Here is an 18223-nt window from a genome sequence, read left to right on the forward strand (position 1 = left end):
GTGATTAGTGACAGTTTAAATACTTAGAGCCCAGGTGACTCCAATCACTAATGACCCTCCTCTGCCTGCAGGAGAAACCGCCCCTGCACTGCAGAGGAGGAGCCGTGACACTGTATATATGTGTAAAGCACTCCTTCTTTTTGTGTCTAATGCTATGTTTTGATGTTTTTCCCTAGCCCTAGTCATTCTCTACCAAGGAGTGCATCTAATGTTGAAGGCAGAAGTGTTCCTGCTACCCCCTTCCTCGCCCGAACCGCCCCAATCAGTGTTCATGTCAGGTAATATTCCTCCTCTGGTCCAGTGCTTTTGCTTAATGCAGCACATCCACTGCTACTCACCCACTATGATGACAGAGAGGCTGACCGACTGACCAATGAGTGCAGCAGGTAATTAGGCTACAGAACATGCCAGTGATGGCTCTCAAGATGCCAGTCAAGGCTCCCAAGATGATTTTATTTTGCGAGAAGTCAGGTGCTTAGTGTCATATTGACTTATTTCATGCTCTTTTTTTAAACTTATTTTTGTATTCATAGCTTTGATATGACAAATTCAATCATTTGAAAATCTAAATGTAAAGATAGGTTATTGTCATAATGTAAACACACTATCACAATAAGCCCATCAAATGCTCATTGCTCTCTATCGCTCTTTCAGATCAGATGACTCTGGTGGGATTTCACTAAAGCAGTGGTCTGGCAGCCTGGATGTACCACATATGGAGCCCCTGGCCCAGGAAGGCTCCTCCTCGGAGCGCAGAGGCTGCCCTTACAGCTCCCGTGCCCGGCGGAGCAACAGTTCTGAGGCCCTGCTTGACCGCTCCAGTCTCCCTGAGGACCCAGCCCCCAGGAATGGGATGCCCCCCAGAGGAGGGCCTTACAAAAGTTCTGAGGCCCTCACTGATGGCAAGCTGAGGCACATCCACCTGGGCAGTCCTGAGAGACAGGAGCAGGCCAACCTGCGGCTGTCCATGGGTGGGAGAGTAGAAGCAGCAGAAGGAGGGGGTTACAACGAGCTCCTAATGGATTACATCTGGGGAAAGCAACAGAGGATGCAAGTGCAACACCAGCTGTACCAATCAACAGGTAGAATCTGGCAGGACATTTCCTCTCCTCGATCGTCCACTGCTGCAGTGCCTCCTCACGCCAATGGCTTCTCCCACTCCCAGGTGCATCTTCCCAGCGCTACTCCTTCCTACAGTCCCAGAGTGATCCATAGCTCCCAGGCAGAGCCTCGCAGAGTCAAAGTCACCCGGACCAAGTCCTGTGGACCCTTCATCCCCCTGCAGCAGGACGCCATCCTGCTCTCTGCCTATGAGTCTCCCCACCCTACCCCAAGCTCCACTACCTCCTCCATTCCCAACCTGCACCCCTTCCAGACTGAGCTGTCCGGCCCATCATTCAATCGCAGGCCTCCCCAGTTCTCTCTCCCCACCCCTGAGGACTCGACGAGGAGTCTGCATAAAGCCTTGGCGCTGGAGGGTCTCAGAGACTGGTATCTGAGGAACGCCCTCGGCTACCCTACCACTACATCGAAGGGGCATGATGCAGGGGTCTCCCGTCTCTCATACCCCCACCCTTTTGTGCACCAGGCTCAGTCTATACAAGGTGATCCACTCCATAGGTCCCAGATGTCTCAGTCAGCCAGCTTCCATGGCCACCCACTGCATGGAAGGTGAGTATTTCTCTACTTAGGAATGATTGTTGGTAACATTCACACAGGTGCGCATTAGAGTACTTTTGATCATGTTTGTTTGCTGAGTACTGTAATGATTTGTGCCCTCTCTATGGCAGGTCAATGGAGTTCTCACTCTATCAAGAGCCCATTCATCCTCAGATGCAAGACATGACAACAAAGGAGCCCAGTGCTGACCCTGGCACTTTGGTCTGATGTAGCTGAATATATATTCAAACACACACGTGCACATACAGACAGGCAGGCAGGCAGGCAGGCAGTAAAAGGAGCTGATATAAGGTGACCTCACAAGCTAAGGCAGGCAGGCAGGCAGGCAGGCAGGCGGGCGGGCGGGCGGGCGGGCGGGCGGGCGGGCGGGCAGTAAAAGGAGCTGATATAAGGTGACCTCACAAGCTAAAAAAAACAACATTACAACCACAGCAGAAAAAGACTGTAAAGCCGATCTGAATGCCCTCTGTTGAAAATGAGCCCACCAACTTTTGACCCCTAGATCACAAAGCAAGAAATGGATTTGCACTGGAGCTGTCCCAGGAGTCACAGAATATATTGTTATTCTGTAGCTACTGTATTGTATTCTATCGTTGGTCAGACCCAAGCCACATGTAACAAACATCCTCGTTGTTTAACCTAACAAATCTCCCAATATATAATTTTTTACAGAATAAAGTATATGTATTCTAAATTACTATTTTGTATCTTCTGAGATATAAAGAATAGTTATATAAAAGAGGTAATTTAGTGTCTTGTGATTTACAAAAATATATAATGAACTCATATCAACTAAAAAGTATTTAAACACACCAGTGAACGTGTAAATTAACCTGTTTGTAAACATTAATATATATGTCTTATCTCTTCATCTGTCCATCAAACATACGCATTTCAACTGTGCTTGCTATTTCTCATGTTTTTCAAGCGAACACAAATCCTTTCAAAGCTTGGTCTTCAATCAACAAATGAAAGAAATTCCTGTTGTTGCCAAATTGTTGTTTCATGCAAGCTCTTTTTTTCTGCATTTCCTAAGAGTCCAGCTGGTGAAAGGACATAATAGCCAAGTTCAGATAAAAACCTGAGGACTTTTAGAGGTCTATGACAGTCGTTTAATGAACTTTCTATTAATTTCTATTCATTCAGTTGTGTAGCATGTTTTCCTTCAGGGCACTTTATGAACTTCAAAAGCCTTAACCAATTGCAGTAGTGGGATGGGGAAATTGACCCCAAGAGAGAACACACTAAAACCAGAAAATGGTTGACAGCGTATGAATTTTGAGCAAATAAGAAAAGTGTTACCATGTTCAAGTCTACATCAAGTTGGAAGTTTTGTGATGTCGTGTATAATATTATGTATTTATAAGATTGTAACAACATTATCAACAATAAACCGCATATTTGGATCTGTATGTATCATGATAATAAGCTAGATTTGATTCTAAATTCCTTTATAAACTGATGTCAACTTAATGTGGAGAAATGAAAAGGGGTCTAACTAGAACAGGGCTAGGGGTTGGGACTGTTGGCATGAGCAGGCCTTATGTCAGGACTCATAAATGTGGTAGTATGAGATTACGTTTCCAATGTATCATGTAATACGCTACTCCTATTGGTGGCACAATGTTATCATAATGGTAAAAGTATTTAAAGTAATTAATGCCATTCCCATATACCACCGCAATTCAAGAACGGCTCTTTTATAAGCTTCCCATGACATGTGCTTGTTTGTTCTTGTGTATCTTAAGTTCATGATTATACCGTTATAAAAGGGCATCACTAACAACCTGAATGGTAGGAAATTAATACCTCTGGAAAGAAACATATGAGTAGCTAAGAATGATCTTTCATTTTAACTGATTAATGTCATGGCTTCATCTATTGACATGTTTTACAGGTAAAGCTATTCCTTTTATCTCAAGTACCTTTAATGCAATGTTATATTGGTTTTAAATGTTGGTGTTTTCACATTCAATAGTTTGTGTGTGAATTTCTTCAAGCTAGTCTAAACCTGAAACTGATGACCAAACTGCTGTGCATTGGGGGTCGTAAATGTATTTTTCAGGTGATGTACTTATGTCTGTAAAACATAAATGAATATACATTTTGCTCTAAGGGAATTTATCCAGAATATATATTGTATATTTATGAACTTATAACATTTTGTATCTATTTGTGAAATACATCATAAAACTGTCATAAAACCCATTCAGCACCAGCCAGAAAAGTGTGGTGTTAACTAACAGTTACAGGTGTATTAGTTGTAGCTTTTTGAAGATTGAGTTATGTTGATTGACTGGAATTGTTTGTGACATATTGACTGAAATCCCTATGTTTTTCTCCTGATATTTTTTTCATCCTATGTCCATATTTCAAAGGGGTGAGAAATACTGTACAGTTTATGTTTGAGGAGGATGGGGTACATTCATTGATATTTTTTAAATAAAGTATCATCATGGTAAATCTTGGACTGGAATCATTAAAAAAAACTATATTGATGTTCATGTATTTACAGTAATTACTGTGAGTGATTTGCCTCAAATAAAGTATATACACCATAGGTCATAGGACATTTCATCGGTTATCCTTATTTGCCTAATTCTAATGACTTTGGCTTTGTTTGAAGAATTTGGCACAATTTGACATATTTAAAACATGTTTAAATAGCTTGCTAGTGTAGCTTATGGTGCTGCCAGCCACACAGCATGTACTGCCCAATCAAACACTGGCAAAGCTCATGTCATTTTCAGAACGTGTGCTGTGCTTATGGGCAGGCACGCACGCACGCGGAGCCAGCTAGTGATGGGCATTCCGAGTCTTTTCGGTGAGCCGGCTGGCCCATTTGGCTCCGTTCACGTAAAAAAAGCCGGCTAATTTGGCTCCCAAACGGGTCTTTGTTCAAAATGCTTAAAACTTGAACTAGAACCATGAAAAATCGCAAATCTACAATGTAAAGCTCAAAAGGTAAGATACCATTATCTCAGATTGTGAAATGCGCGTTCAAATATATTTTTACCTGGCCAAATGATTCGTTTTTGCGTGGACCAGATTCATGCGCTCTCCCCACTATTTATTGTTTCTGTAGTGAGGATTCAAATTCTTTAGGTAATTATTTTGTAACGTAACCGTAGAAAAATGTTTGAGCTCAAAAAGCAGTAGCTGCAGTATGCTAATCAAGGAGCCAAATTAACGAGTATTTCACTGATACGATTCGGTTCCCAATCTTAACCAAAAATATATTTTCAAAAGAGCCGTTCGTTCGCGACGCATAATAAGAGCAAACGTTGACGAAGAAGGAACGGTCCTTCAGTTTACTGGTTAAATCGGAGGACTCTGTTTTTCATTATTATATGTAAGTATTTGGTAAATATTACAACGTTTTTTTTCACAGTTACAGGGTGTAATAAAGTTTTTAAGCAATTGTTACTTAATGTGTCACATTGTAGCAACGTACGAATTTGAAGTCGGTTGCTTCAAAGCAATGACAATCTGTAACAAATAACGTTAGCTAAACAACTTTTGTGGAGAACAGACTCAGGCTAATTTACGCGTTGCATTAGCTAGCTAGTTAGTTGTACAAATCTGTTATAAAAATTTGAATCATATCTGTTACAAAGCTTTTTCTTTAGAGGACATAGCTAGGTTTGTTGGACTTGGCAGTTCTGAATTGGTCAAAGGATTGACTTTTTCATCTCTTTGACACCTCAATGACTTGACTGAGATGGTCGTATCAATAGCTGTAATTGTCACAGGTTTAAAATAAAGACTCATAGACAGCATGCACTCAGTCAATAAAGTTACAGGCCAGCTTTGAAGAGCTATTTACGTTGACATGCCATTCATCTAAACCCAGCTAAAAATAAATGGACTCTTGCACATTCACTGGGCCCTTTCAAATGTCATTGCAGCCAGGCTCTAGAACTATAAGATTTACTAAATGTAGAATTTGAATAGGCTTACTCAGTGTATTGGCCATGTTGTGTCGTCTGAATTAACCTCACATATCATATGTATGAATGCCTATTAGGTCAATTCATAATAGTGTGAACAGTGAAAGTTTAGTGAACAGTTTGTCTGTTTTTCTTTTTGCCGTAGGCCTTCTGCGTGTACCATCTTCATCTCCATTTTCTTCAATCCTGCCCTTGCATGACCTGTGCTGTCTAGGCTAGAAGGCATCGGCTCCCTGTTCTATTGTGTGTCCCTTGTCACAATGTCCAATGAACCTTCATCTAGATATGCTGCTGCAATATCAGCCCTTTCCCTCAGTTTACCTGCTGTTAACCCCAACCCAACCCTTACCCTCGGTTCATCCACTGCCCCCAACCCACCGCTTACCCCTAAACCCTCTCTTATCCCCAAATCACATTTTACCTCCAAATCCCTTACCCCTAAACCACTAGTTGCCCCTACCCCCAAACCACCCTTTGCCATCAAACTACCCACTGCTGCCAGCCCAGCCCCTTTAAATTCATATCCCCCTTCACTTGAGATTTTGGGATCAGATGATGAGGAACAGGAGAATCCATCTGATTACTGCATAGGTACTTCACCAGTGTGCCAAATATAACCAAACAACAATACAATCATGTGTGGTAGAAGGAGTTGTTGTATACAGTTTATTGTTGATCGGAAAGAGGTTTCACTGTTTATTGTAGGTGGGTACTACCCGGTGGAAATTGGAGAGATATTCATTGACCGTTACCAGGTGGTGAAGAAGCTGGGATGGGGCCACTTCTCTACTGTGTGGCTAGGCTGGGACATGGAGTAATTATAATAGTTATACTGATAACATTGTTTTTGTTATTGATTTACCTTCGGTTTCATATTGTGATTATGACAGCTGAAGCAAGTGATTCACAATGTTTATTTGTATGTGCAGGAAGAGGCGTTTCGTGGCTCTGAAGTTGGTAAAGAGTGCTCCAACCTTCACAGAGACCGCTTTGGATGAGATCAAGCTTCTGAAATGTGTCAGTATTATATGCCCATGTTCAACATTTTATTCTCTGCTGTGTATGCCTAATCACAGGTTGCCTAGGAGGCAGCTCTACAGAGTGGTCACTAGCTGGCATAACCACAAAGTCATCCAATCAGATTTTGAACTTAAACTTATCATTTTATCCTTAACCTTAAATGAATACATTTTGTTGTCATAATTACATTTTTATGATATAGCCAATTGTGACATTGCAGCTGGCCCATCTTGCAGAAATCGCTCAGTTCTGCCTTCAGGGCAAGATTCATGACAATAAATGTTAACCTGTGGCCTAATCAGTGTAATTACTTGCTTGTTCATCAACCAGAACCAGGTTTAGTAGGAACTATATAATTTTATTAGTTGCACAATGGTGATAATAAAAATGAATATGTTTACTCTCCAGTTATGTCCTGTAATATGTTGTTTTTAGGTAAGGGACAGTGATCCATCTGACCCTAAACGTGAAACTGTTGTGCAGCTTATTGATGACTTCAAAGTCTCTGGAGTCAATGGGGAGCGTATCCTTTAAAAGCCACCTACACGTTATCCTTTTACTCATAATATCTTTATCATACAACATGTGTCATATGTTAACTTGCACATTTAATGTAAATGGTTTCTCCTTGATTCAGCTATGTGTCAGATGTATGCATGGTTCTTGAAGTTCTGGGTCACCAGCTGCTGAAGTGGATCATCAAATCCAACTACACTGGCCTTCCCCTGCCCTGCGTTAAGAGCATCCTTAGACAGGTGCTGTGTCTTTTCCCCTGTGATCTCCAAATTCTCTCTCTAGCATTTTATCAGCCAGAGCAGCTTTTGTGAACTGATGATCTCCTTTGTGTGTTCCCTGCTGTCATGTAGCCACAGTATATCACCATTGTTGTCTCATATCACAGGTTCTTCAGGGCTTAGATTACTTGCACACTAAATGCAAGATTATCCACACAGACATCAAGCCAGAGAACATCCTTTTGAGAGTGGATGAGGTTTACGTCCAGGAGCTGGCAGCAGACACCAAGCTATGGGAGCTGCCAGTGTCTTCTGCTCCCACAAGCTGTTCAGGTTAGTATTGCTCTCAATTCCATGTTGGCATACACGTGTCACTAAGTACATATCCCTGTGGCATTGCTCTGTCTGTTTGACTTATTTTATTTTTATATGGAGGGAAATGGAAAAGATTTGTTAGAGAGAGATGGCGATACAATAACAGTGCTGAATATTAGGAAGAGATGATTAACAAGTTTAATATGATTTCAATAGATGGGTCTGTTTTTTTCTTATTCTCTATGATTTGATTTATTGCTCTCTTGTGCCCTTCATCTACTACTGATGCCAGCAAACACCAGTCTAAGAGAAAAGCAGGTATGACAATCAACTCTTTATTATTGTCTCAAAGCATAAAGCAATCATAGTGCTACAAAGGCAGAAAAAATATGTTCTGTTCATCTTTTGATTACCTCATCTATCACCTATGTCTCTCCTACCTCTCCTGTCATAACCTGGGTATTAGATTGTATCAAACTTGATGGGGAAATTGACGGTGGCTTTCCAGGCTCTTGGGGTTTGGGTAAGATGGCCTTGGCATTGTGAGTGTGTGCTGATTCACTGCATATTGGCCCTCAGAAGGTCCTTTTGGAGAAAAGCTTTGATCTGGAAATGTGCTATGTTATATCATTTGTTTTGGCTGTTGTCAATAGTTACGGTATTGTTTCAGGTTTGCTACTCATTCAACCATGAAAGCAGTTGTGTGTGTGTGTGTGTGTGTGTGTGTGTGTGTGTGTGTGTGTGTGTGTGTGTGTGTGTGTGTGTGTGTGTGTGTGTGTGTGTGTGGGTGGGTGTTATTTAAAATGTGTATAACCTGCACAATAACAGCATTTCTGAGTGAAGATGTACTATCTACAAATTGCTGTTTGTATTCAGTATTTATGTATTCTAAAATTGTCTGTTTGTAATCAGTCTTTATGTATTCAATCAGTATTCATAACTACACCTTTGCATTTGTAGTGAAATTGTTCACCTTGATAAACTCATCAATAATTAGCATGCACTGCATGAAAAGGGGATATGCAGTTCTGATATTTAAGAAAATGTACCATATTTGCAGAGATTGTTTTAAAAATATATTTGAACACTTGTATGCTGCAACATGAGAGATGTGAATCCCATTTTAAGTTTCCCATCAAACTACTGTGACTGTGCTCATAGACTGGGAAGGTCTCCAGGATCCCGATGGCCAGGTTGTCGAGGAAGGAGAAGAAACAACTACAGCCGCAGAAGGGCGAGGACACTTTAGTTGGCCGTCAGAAGAGGGAGAAACCTCATGTGTCATTCTCTAATATCACCACTCCCTGTAGCATCCCTAATTCCACCTCGTCCCCTAAGCCTTCAGGTCCTGTGCATACTACTTGGAGACGGACCCTGCTGCATGAAGAAGCAATGGGCTCTGACAGCAAGGAGTCGGCCTCGTCACCGATGGAAGATGCACCATCATTGACTACAATGTCTCACTGTTCTAGACAATCTATAGTGTTACATCATTCTACCCAGAGAGACAACCTGCCCTCATCACCATCACATGGTCAGTCTTGCTCTGGAGCCAGCAGTTTAGAGTATATTGTAATAGCATATTACCGTGTAGTATACATGTCAGAATACCTGTCCACTAGTCTTTCAAATTAACTTTTATGATTTGCAATATACTATGTCATGCATATGCTGATGATTAAGTTAATTTACATGATTGAAATTGCGTGTTGTAATACCTCGTACAAAGCAACCATTTTACACCAGAGCACTCACAGCACATCCGTTATTGTTGTGGACAGGTGTAGAATTATTCAGTAATATCTATCTGAGGTATCTGCTTTATATTTTGTTTCAGGGTTAAGTGAATCAGATCTGTTGGTGAATCTTCTGAAGCCACAGAATGCTGATAAAATCAGCATCAAGATTGCAGATCTGGGAAACGCCTGCTGGGTGGTGAGTTACTATCTGTCTACAGACATTATGTATTTGAATGAATATATATGTATTAATAAATACACTGTCTTAGAAGACAAAATACATTACATTGAAATGATACGGCTTATTATCAACTAATTGCTCATGGTATGGAGTGCTAAGTCTTCATCTCTGCTCTCCTCCAGTACAAACATTTCACAGAAGACATCCAGACCTGCCAGTACCGCTCTGTTGAGGTCCTGATTGGGTCTGACTATGGCACTCCTGCAGACATCTGGAGCATAGCCTGCATGGTGAGAACCCAGGAGCACCACATCCACCCTTATGTTAATGTTTAGCTGTCCTAAATATATTTTATTGAGAAGTCTTACATTTCCATAAAGGCGTTTGAGCTGGCTACCGGGGAGTATCTGTTTGAACCCCATTCAGGGGACAACTTCTCACGAGAGGAAGGTAAGCCTTATCCTTTCTCCTCTCTGTCCTGTGTTTTTCCTGGTGATTGTCCTTGCTCTTTAAAAAAATGCTTTAATGTCTCCCATCAGATCACATTGCTCACATAATTGAGTTGCTGGGACCCCTTCCATCCCAGTTTGCCCTCTCAGGGAGAAACTCCAAGCGATATTTCAATCACAATGGTATATCTATTCACAATTGTTGTATCCACCATAGTGGTTTCCTTTAGCATATGATTCATATTTTGGTGAAAATGTACCTTTATTTTAGTTTCACCCACAATATCAAATTTGGTTTACATATCCTGTTCAGTCAATCCCTAGTGTAATCATGTAACACTCTTTCCCTTGTTTGCTCACAGGGCATCTGCGGCGCATCTCAAGGCTGAAACCGTGGAGTTTGTGTGAGATCCTTCTGGATAAGTATGAGTGGCCGCGGGAACAGGCAGTCCAGTTCAGTGCTTTCCTCCTCACCATGCTGGAGCCCCTCCCAGAGAAGAGAGCCACCGCTGCCCAGTGTCTGAAACACCCCTGGATCTCCTTATAGACACAAAGCCACCACCGCTGCCCAGTGTCTGAACCCGATCTGGTTCTCCTCATGGATACAGAGCAGTCTCACCGATGACAGAGGTTACACAGGTGACACAGCGTCAAACAGGCTGGGACAAGTGACTTAATATGATGTTTGAATAGTGGGTAATGGCTGATATTCAGCAAGTGTTATTTTTTCAGCTGATCTTCTGCAATGTTATTTTTCTGTTTGCTCAGGGAGAGCAGTCAACTATCAATATATTTTGTCTGATTATTTAACACCTTTGATGTAAAGAAAATAACTTTTGATTTGGAGAGATATGCCAGATGGCCAGTCTGCCCCTGCTGGGAAAGCTCTATTTTTGTTTTTGAGTTTCATTGAATAAATGTTATTTGTTTATACAAGGCTTTCATTATCTATCGCTTTTCTCTGAATAATAAGATAAAAAATATTTTGACAGAATTAATAGAAATATAGGGTTAGACATTGTGTTAATTTAGCCAATTCATGTATGAATTCAGAATACTCTATGGCTGCATTTAGACAAGCACCCCAATTCTGATTTTCTTTTCACTAATTGGTGATTGGTCAAAAGACGAATTAGTGGAAAATGTACGCAGCCTATGTGATTCACCTGAATCCTGTCATAAGACCAGTGGAGGCTGCTGAGGGAGGAATGCTCATAATAATGGCTGGAATGCAGCAAATGGAATGGCATCCATTATTTGATGTATTTGATATCATTCCACCAATTCCACTCCAGCCATTACCACAAGCCCGTCCTCCCCAATTAAGGTACCACCAACCTCCTGTGCATAAGACCTAATGGAATGACGAAGAAGCAGTGGCTTCAAAGGGGATTAGGATACTGTTGAGTAGGGCTCAACACTGTAGCCCGGTCACCCAGTCCATGCAGGGTAAGCCATACCTCCCCTGTTTTCACTGCTTCCTTCTGTGCCGTCCCTTCTTTCTGTGTGAGTGTGCTGTGAGTATGTGTTGATGACTGAAAGTGTGCTTTAGTGAGATCTCCACAGCCACACATTCCTCTCAGTTCACATTAAAGTGGCAATCTGCAGTTCAAACAATAACAAAGCGGCCACCCAGCCACCAATGGTCAGTCCTTGTATCTAAAGCTCTCAATGAGTTTGAGTGGTTACATTTCTCCAGCCCCCTCCCTCAGCTGTTTACCTAATCCATGTTTTAAGGCTATACAGTGTTTGTTCCAATTTACATTGTTTACAAACAAAGGAGTAAAACAAGCATATATAGTTTGTTCTGATGGGGAACGACAGCTCATGATGCATCAATAAGTTATATTCTTCAAAAAATTAATGGGTATACATCATTCATTTAAAAGTCTAAAAATGGATGTAGGAACTGCAGATTGACGCTTAGGGAGGGGTTAGTCTCATGAAAATGTGAGTGTGCGCTCATGTGTGAGACACAAACTGCACAAACTGCAGGTGTGAAACAGTTTTATGGTGAGAGGCAGCATCAAGAAGGAAGAATATCACCACCCTGATTGGAGACAGACGAGCTTCAGATGGAAGTGAGATCCGTGTAATGTTATGGCGTTTGCATGTATTTGATCTGTCTTTGCATCGTAAAGTAGTAAACTAAATAGCTACTACCTTGTGCATGCTTGCATTGTTGGTTGCAACTGTGTTTTTATGTTAACAGTGCAGTGAATTGTCTTCTCTTTTTTAACATCTTGTGATATTGTCACGTTCTGACCTCTATTTCTGTTGTTTTGTATTTATTTAGTATGGTCAGGGCGTGAGTTGGGTGGGCAGTCTATGTTTGTTTTTCTATGTTTTGGGGCATTTCTATGTTTTCGGCCTAGTATGGTTCTCAATCAGAGGCAGGTGTCATTAGTTGTCTCTGATTGAGAATCATACTTAGGTAGCCTGGGTTTCACTGTGTGTTTGTGGGTGATTGTTCCTGTCACTGTGTTTGTTGTCACAGGATAGGACTGTTTTGCGTTTTCACATTTCTTGTTTTTGTTAGTTTGTTCATGTGTAGTGATTTATTAAAACATGAATAACCACCACGCTGCGCTTTGGTCCGCTTCTCTTCCTCCTACAGACGAACGCCCTTACAGATATTGTAGAGCATTTTAACATTTTTTACTTGTTGAATTGTGTAGATTTGAATGGAACTTTTCAGATGCCATAATTACATCAGAGGTTATTGAAGCTAAATATGTGTGGCATGTGTTTTTCTCTTCACCTCACCCTGGAATGATCTTCAGAGTTGTCGCTCTTTGTACATTGCAATTTATAATCATTTAGTATAATCTGATTTTAATATTTTCTTTTATATAGATTTTCAGTTTAGTCACCAAACACCTTGATTCACTGGGGTGTAATGCCCACTGGAATATGGTACAGTTAATCTGCTTCATCAAACAACTCAAAGTATATTTGCTATCAAATGAAGACACTATCAAAGCGCCTGACTGAGCAAACCATGCCTTATTCATTTCCAGAGGCTTTTATGTATGTAGATACAGTACATGTGTAAGAAAGCCAAAGTAAAGATGCTAACAACCCCAGTGCCGTGGCTTTTGTTTCACAGCTCTTGCCCTGTTCTGCCCGTTGCTATGCAACTCAAAGCCCAACTTAATAGGCATAACCTCAGCTCAGCCTCTCCTGGTCTTTCAGACATGAGTTACAGTTTCTATTAAAGGTTTAAGAGTCCCTCCCGTGCTCTTTTCTGTTTTCACAGAAAACCGAAATTCCCTTTTTTCTGTGTTTTGGCTTAAGGCTGAGTTCTTGTCCTTTTTGCATTTTTCTTCAACTCAACCACCATGTTTCAGAGGTGGTTTGGCTTTTCAATATGAGCGCTATATTGTTGACTGTCTTTTCTTAATGCATAGACACTTTATATATTTGTTGTTATTTTGTCATAGTCCAGTGGGATTAGTTAGTATTATTTGTAACACTTAACTGGAAAGGAAAGTGGGATACCTAGTCAGTTGTACAACTGAATGCACTCAACTGAAATGTGTCTTCCGCATGTAACCCAACCCCTCTGAATCAGAGAGGTGCCGGGGGCTGCCATAATGGAAATCCACCTGGACACATTAATGTATTTGTTTATAATATTAATATAAATTGCTCTCTGCTGGAGAGTAATGAGTGGATATGACAACAGGGGTTAAATAATAACGCAGGAGGATATGTTTGAGTGTCATCTGCTACATAGTAGACACCCTTTTCATTAGCCTAGTACTAAAGGAGCTATTCATTTCGCTATGGTCATGCAGATTTCTTGTGGACATACTGTATTGCAAAATATTTTTAAATAGGTACAGTGTTTCTATGGACTTATGTGTTTATCATAAATTCTCCAAGGGTGTTTCAGGGGGAGTTGGCATATGCAAAAAAGACTTAGGACAAATATCAGCAGCAACTAAACACAAAATATTTTATATTACAGTTAATTCATCTTGTGTGTCCTAGCATGTGGCTGAGCCTTCTTTCTGGTTAGATCGACGGAGCAGCTTTCATCTTTGCTCTCTACCGCTAGGTGATCCCCACAGCTATGCAGTATCATGGAAGACTGGCACTACTGTGGCATGATGTCATCGTGGAGCGTGCTCTTGACACTTTGACCCTGACATCACGTCCTCAGGTGAGCTCTCTAAACAGATTTACAGTCCAGTCTTTGGTTTAAAGAAAATGCTTTAGTATGTTGGTATTGTGATTCTCCCAGACCTGTCATGAAAGGTTACATGACAGTATTTCCCTTCCAGAGTTTCAGAGTGAAATGACAGTGTGTATGTCTTCCCTTTAATCTAGGCCTAATCGTGTAACGTAATGTATGCCTCATCGTATGTACAATACCAGCTGTCATTTCCCCTCTGAAATATCTACCATCTTCTGAAGGCAGTGCAGAGGAAAGCCGCTGTGGTAGACCCCCAGAGTGTGATCACAGCCATCGACCACTTCTGCAAACAGAGAATGGGCCATGAATATGGGCGAGGAGAAAGGTGCTGTATGGATTAAATGTTATTTTAATGGGTTATCGATAACTAGCTGAATGCAAAGTTCTTTTCATACTTAATCTTCTTTATATCTACAGTCACCTCCAAAATGATTGCCATCCTTTATAAAGATGAACATAAAAGTCTGTATAAAATATATCTATATTATTTTATACTAATACAATTGCTCAGAGAAAGAGATTTTGTTTAAAAGTTTAAAAAAATGGCACCCATAAAGATTATTATTATAAATAAAATCAAACAAAATCAAATCTGCATTAACATTATAATTTCTTAAAGTTAATATCAGTTAAGGAACTGTATTGTGACCTTCCATGGTTTCTTGTTTCAATGGGGTATCAAAATGAGGTAACATGCATGTAAAATCACAATGGGGAAATGTAAAGAACTCACAAATGAAAAGAGAAAAATGGTTGTTGACTTTCATAAATCAGGCAATGTGTACAAAAAAAATGACTTAAAAACCAAATATACCTTTTAGCACTATTAGGACAACAATTGAGACGTTTAAAACCACTGGAACAGTGGTAAACTTGCCTGGAATAGGACTCATGTGTATCTGAGAAAGATGGTTCAGGAGACAAAGAAAAGTCCAAGAGCCACAGTTGGAGAATTACAGAATTTGGTTGCATCTTGGGGTGACCAAGTCAACAATTCAACAGTTACACGCCACTTTTAGGCCAATTGGCTAGTTGGAAGGGTTGCCATAAAAAAGGCTTTCATTGAGCTCAACTAGCAAATGTAACAATTTGGAACTGGGTGGTTTGGTGAGATGAGACAAACATTTTGTTATTATTATTTTTTAAACTTGTTAAACAAATATTTTTCTTGAGCAATTGTAGTAGTATATAACAATACATATGCATTTGTTTTATTATATACAGTCTGTTTTGCTTATCTTCATCAAGGGTGCTAATCATTTTGGAGGGGAATGTATATATTTATTTCAGTCTCGTATGATTATTGGATAGAGATATAGTGCTAGAAGAGCAGTAGGCTGCAGCAGTATTTACTGTATGTGTTCCAGAGGCAAAGGTCTTGACTCAGGCCACATCTTTGTGTGTGTGTGTGTGTGTGTGTGTCTATACACTGTATGTGTTCATTCCAGGCTCCATTCCGGACTCTGTGGTCAATGAAGTGAGTCCAGTTACTGTCTTGGAGTTAGGCACTTACTGTGGGTACGCAACAGTGTGAATAGCTCGCCTATTACCCCCTGGCGTCAGTGTCATTATCTTGGAGTTCAACCCAGATTATTCTGACACTGCTCGTCAAGTCATCAGATGGTCAGGACTGGAGGAGAAGGTAAAAGGAGATTGGGATGGATTAACATAATGACATGATGATGAACAGGATGTACATTCCTGTAAATTTGGGTGGGTTGTAGATGTTACAACATACAGGTCAGTTGTAGCTCAGAAGCTTAGATGAGATCTCATTACTGTTGTCCAGGTGCAGCAAGTGGAGGGAGCCTCAGGAACTTGGATCCCTCGATTGAAGGAGCATTTCGGGGCCCAGGCGTTTGACTTAGTTTTCCTGGACCACTGGAAAGATCGCTACCTTCCTGACACAAAACTTCTGGAGGTATGTAAGATAACTAATTTGACCGTCCTGTGATTATAGGGAATCATTGATAGTCTTACACTCTTACATTGATTGATATGATCAATCAAAACACAAAACAAATGTAATTATTCTCTCTCTTTCTCCTTCTCTTTCTCCCATTCCCCCAACTCTATCCTCCTCTCTCTCTAGGAGTGTGGTCTCATACAGAAAGGCACAGTGATGCTGGCAGACAATGTCATCTGTCCAGGAACCCCTGACTATCTGTAGTACGTCTGCAACAGCTCTCAATACAACAGCCACTACTACAGATCACACCTGGAGTACACTAAAGCAGAGAGCGTCCTGGAGAAGTCTGTGTTCTTAGGGTACTAGCCAAACAGTGAGCCTCTTGCTTTAAAACACTAACTCTCTCTTGATAAAACATTTTGGGTTAGTTTCAATTCAAAGTGCCGCCTTATGACATGCTGTAACTTACTGTGCTAAGCATTTCTTTATCTGTAGAACTGATGTTATCTAGAGTAAGCAAATATGTCTTTGAAAAACTATTTCTACTTGTGTTTTGACATTGTCACAATGCTGTCTTGCTATGCAAATGATGAAAATACCATCAGTTTTATAGCTACAGAATTACAGTAGTGTGATGTCTTTTTCAAAAATGGATTTAATACACTAGGTGGCAGTGGTGTGCCTTTTTAGATATTCAATCAGAACTGAAAAGCAGCATGCAGTGGTCCCGTCCTAACTTCATAGCATTTATAGCCTTCTTTCCGATGTAGGTAGACAGAAAATGGTCTAAAGTCTTACACCATATCTAGCAACTTAAAATAATTATTCATATTTTGTTTTGACACTGTATCAGATCTACATTGAGTTATTTAAGGTTCTGTGAGAAAGGTCTATGTTGCACTGCTTTAAACTAATTTTATAGATTTAAATCTTTGATTTGATAAAATCCAATGGGCATTAAACAGATCACTAAGGTATTAAGTCGGATATTAACAGTACTGATTAATGTGACTTATCCTGGAGATGCTATAGAAAATGATCACATCTATACAGTAGAGAAACAAATGCACCAGATGTACCTGATTGTGAATCACAGTATTGTTTCAGTTGATAGAATATGTCCCTTACATGATATTTCGACATGTGAATTAACAGGTGTGTATGAGAATGTATGAATCAAATCAATGCCTTTCTAATCTCCCCTGCAAAGTGACGGAGTGACGGTGTTCCATCATAAATGGGGGAGGGACTACATATAGAACATGCTGCATAAAAATATATAGGCTAGTCCACCTAGGGATTTCTTCACAGACGCCCGCATGATAATCCCAATCTGTGGCCATTAGTGCACTGAGAGAGAAGAGGGTTCGGGAGAGAGAGAGGGAGGGGGGTCAACAGAGAGAGGGGGAGTGACAGAGAGAAACAGAGAGCGAGAGGGGGAGAGCTTTTAAGGGATTTGGCAGTGATTTGTTGAATCTCAGTGGCGTAATGTGCTTTTTCTACTTTTTCTACTGATTTAGACATGATGCTATACACGGAAGCCTCGAAAGCCAACGTTTTCAATATGTTTTTATGAACTAAAACAAATTTTTTTATGTTATTGAACAATTTGAGTCCATTACAGTTATTTTGGGAAAATAAATATAACATCTGAGATGTTAATAGATTTACTTTTCGCTAAAACAACGAAGAAACGGGCACTGAATATCATCACATATTAAATATGGGAATAGGCCTATTTGGGAATGATGGCGTGATGGGTCAAATCAAGACTGGTCCAAATGGAATGCTCAGGTAAGCAGTCAATTCTTATATTTATGTACAAATATATGTCACATCTCTATTTCAAGGCCTTGCAGAATTTGTGTAGACTTCAGGCCAGTATCCAACACAGTTTTTTCATTGTTTGCACAATATTGATGTGTGCATCAAATGATAGCATGTGATGTTTGGTTGGATGATAATCATACAACTAAGATAAAATGTTGTTTTGCAACAACAAAAGGTTTAAAGGTTTAATTATCCTTACTCTGTGAAACATATTT

The 18223-nt window shown here is 40.4% G+C and overlaps 3 protein-coding genes across 8 annotated transcripts in view; all 3 read left to right on the forward strand.

The window, feature by feature from the left end:
- The window catches only part of ccdc120b (coiled-coil domain containing 120b), a 28731-nt gene extending 24588 nt beyond the window's left edge, over positions 1-4143 (forward strand). Inside the window, exons 10-12 of the mRNA XM_036950667.2 lie at positions 177-278; positions 655-1671; positions 1791-4143. Of these exons, the coding sequence (XP_036806562.2) occupies positions 177-278; positions 655-1671; positions 1791-1887 (1216 nt within the window). The 3' untranslated portion in view covers positions 1888-4143. The remainder of the gene's footprint in view (positions 1-176; positions 279-654; positions 1672-1790) is intronic.
- A 274-nt stretch (positions 4144-4417) lies between these two features.
- On the forward strand, positions 4418-10999 carry LOC110494575 (SRSF protein kinase 3). 6 transcript variants are annotated; one of them, XM_036950661.2, is made up of 15 exons: positions 4418-5032; positions 5776-6221; positions 6336-6444; positions 6560-6647; positions 7086-7173; positions 7299-7405; positions 7552-7717; positions 7992-8017; positions 8166-8222; positions 8861-9233; positions 9537-9634; positions 9802-9909; positions 10000-10069; positions 10159-10251; positions 10431-10999. In XM_036950661.2, exons 2-15 carry the CDS (start codon positions 5891-5893, stop codon positions 10613-10615), a joined length of 1899 nt encoding a protein of 632 aa, XP_036806556.1. In that variant the 5' UTR covers positions 4418-5032; positions 5776-5890; the 3' UTR covers positions 10616-10999. The 6 variants fall into 6 exon arrangements, with proteins under 6 accessions (XP_036806556.1, XP_090062222.1, XP_090062224.1 ...); XM_090206096.1 differs by having other exon boundaries at positions 4425-4644; XM_036950664.2 differs by lacking the exon at positions 5776-6221 and having other exon boundaries at positions 4484-4644.
- A 2977-nt stretch (positions 11000-13976) lies between these two features.
- Positions 13977-16674, forward strand: LOC118940158 (catechol O-methyltransferase B). The gene is given in 6 exon segments (XM_090206100.1): positions 13977-14236; positions 14452-14558; positions 14560-14594; positions 15718-15911; positions 16059-16190; positions 16362-16674. Coding segments are annotated over 6 exon segments (822 nt in total). The 5' UTR covers positions 13977-14065; the 3' UTR covers positions 16545-16674.
- The last annotated feature ends 1549 nt before the right edge of the window (positions 16675-18223 follow it).

This window comes from Oncorhynchus mykiss, chromosome 17 (genome assembly GCF_057628025.1).
Source record: "Oncorhynchus mykiss isolate SJ-2025 chromosome 17, ASM5762802v1, whole genome shotgun sequence".
Lineage (NCBI taxonomy): Eukaryota > Metazoa > Chordata > Actinopteri > Salmoniformes > Salmonidae > Oncorhynchus > Oncorhynchus mykiss.

Excerpts from the sequence above, each read along its gene's own strand:
- LOC110494575 (XM_036950661.2), top strand. The coding sequence starts at position 5,891 with ATGTCCAATGAACCTTCATCTAGATATGCTGCTGCAATATCAGCCCTT. Across the intron at positions 6,222-6,335 it reads TCCATCTGATTACTGCATAG|GTGGGTACTACCCGGTGGAA; the intron begins GTACTTCACCAG and ends TGTTTATTGTAG. Across the intron at positions 10,070-10,158 it reads CAACTTCTCACGAGAGGAAG|ATCACATTGCTCACATAATT; the intron begins GTAAGCCTTATC and ends GTCTCCCATCAG.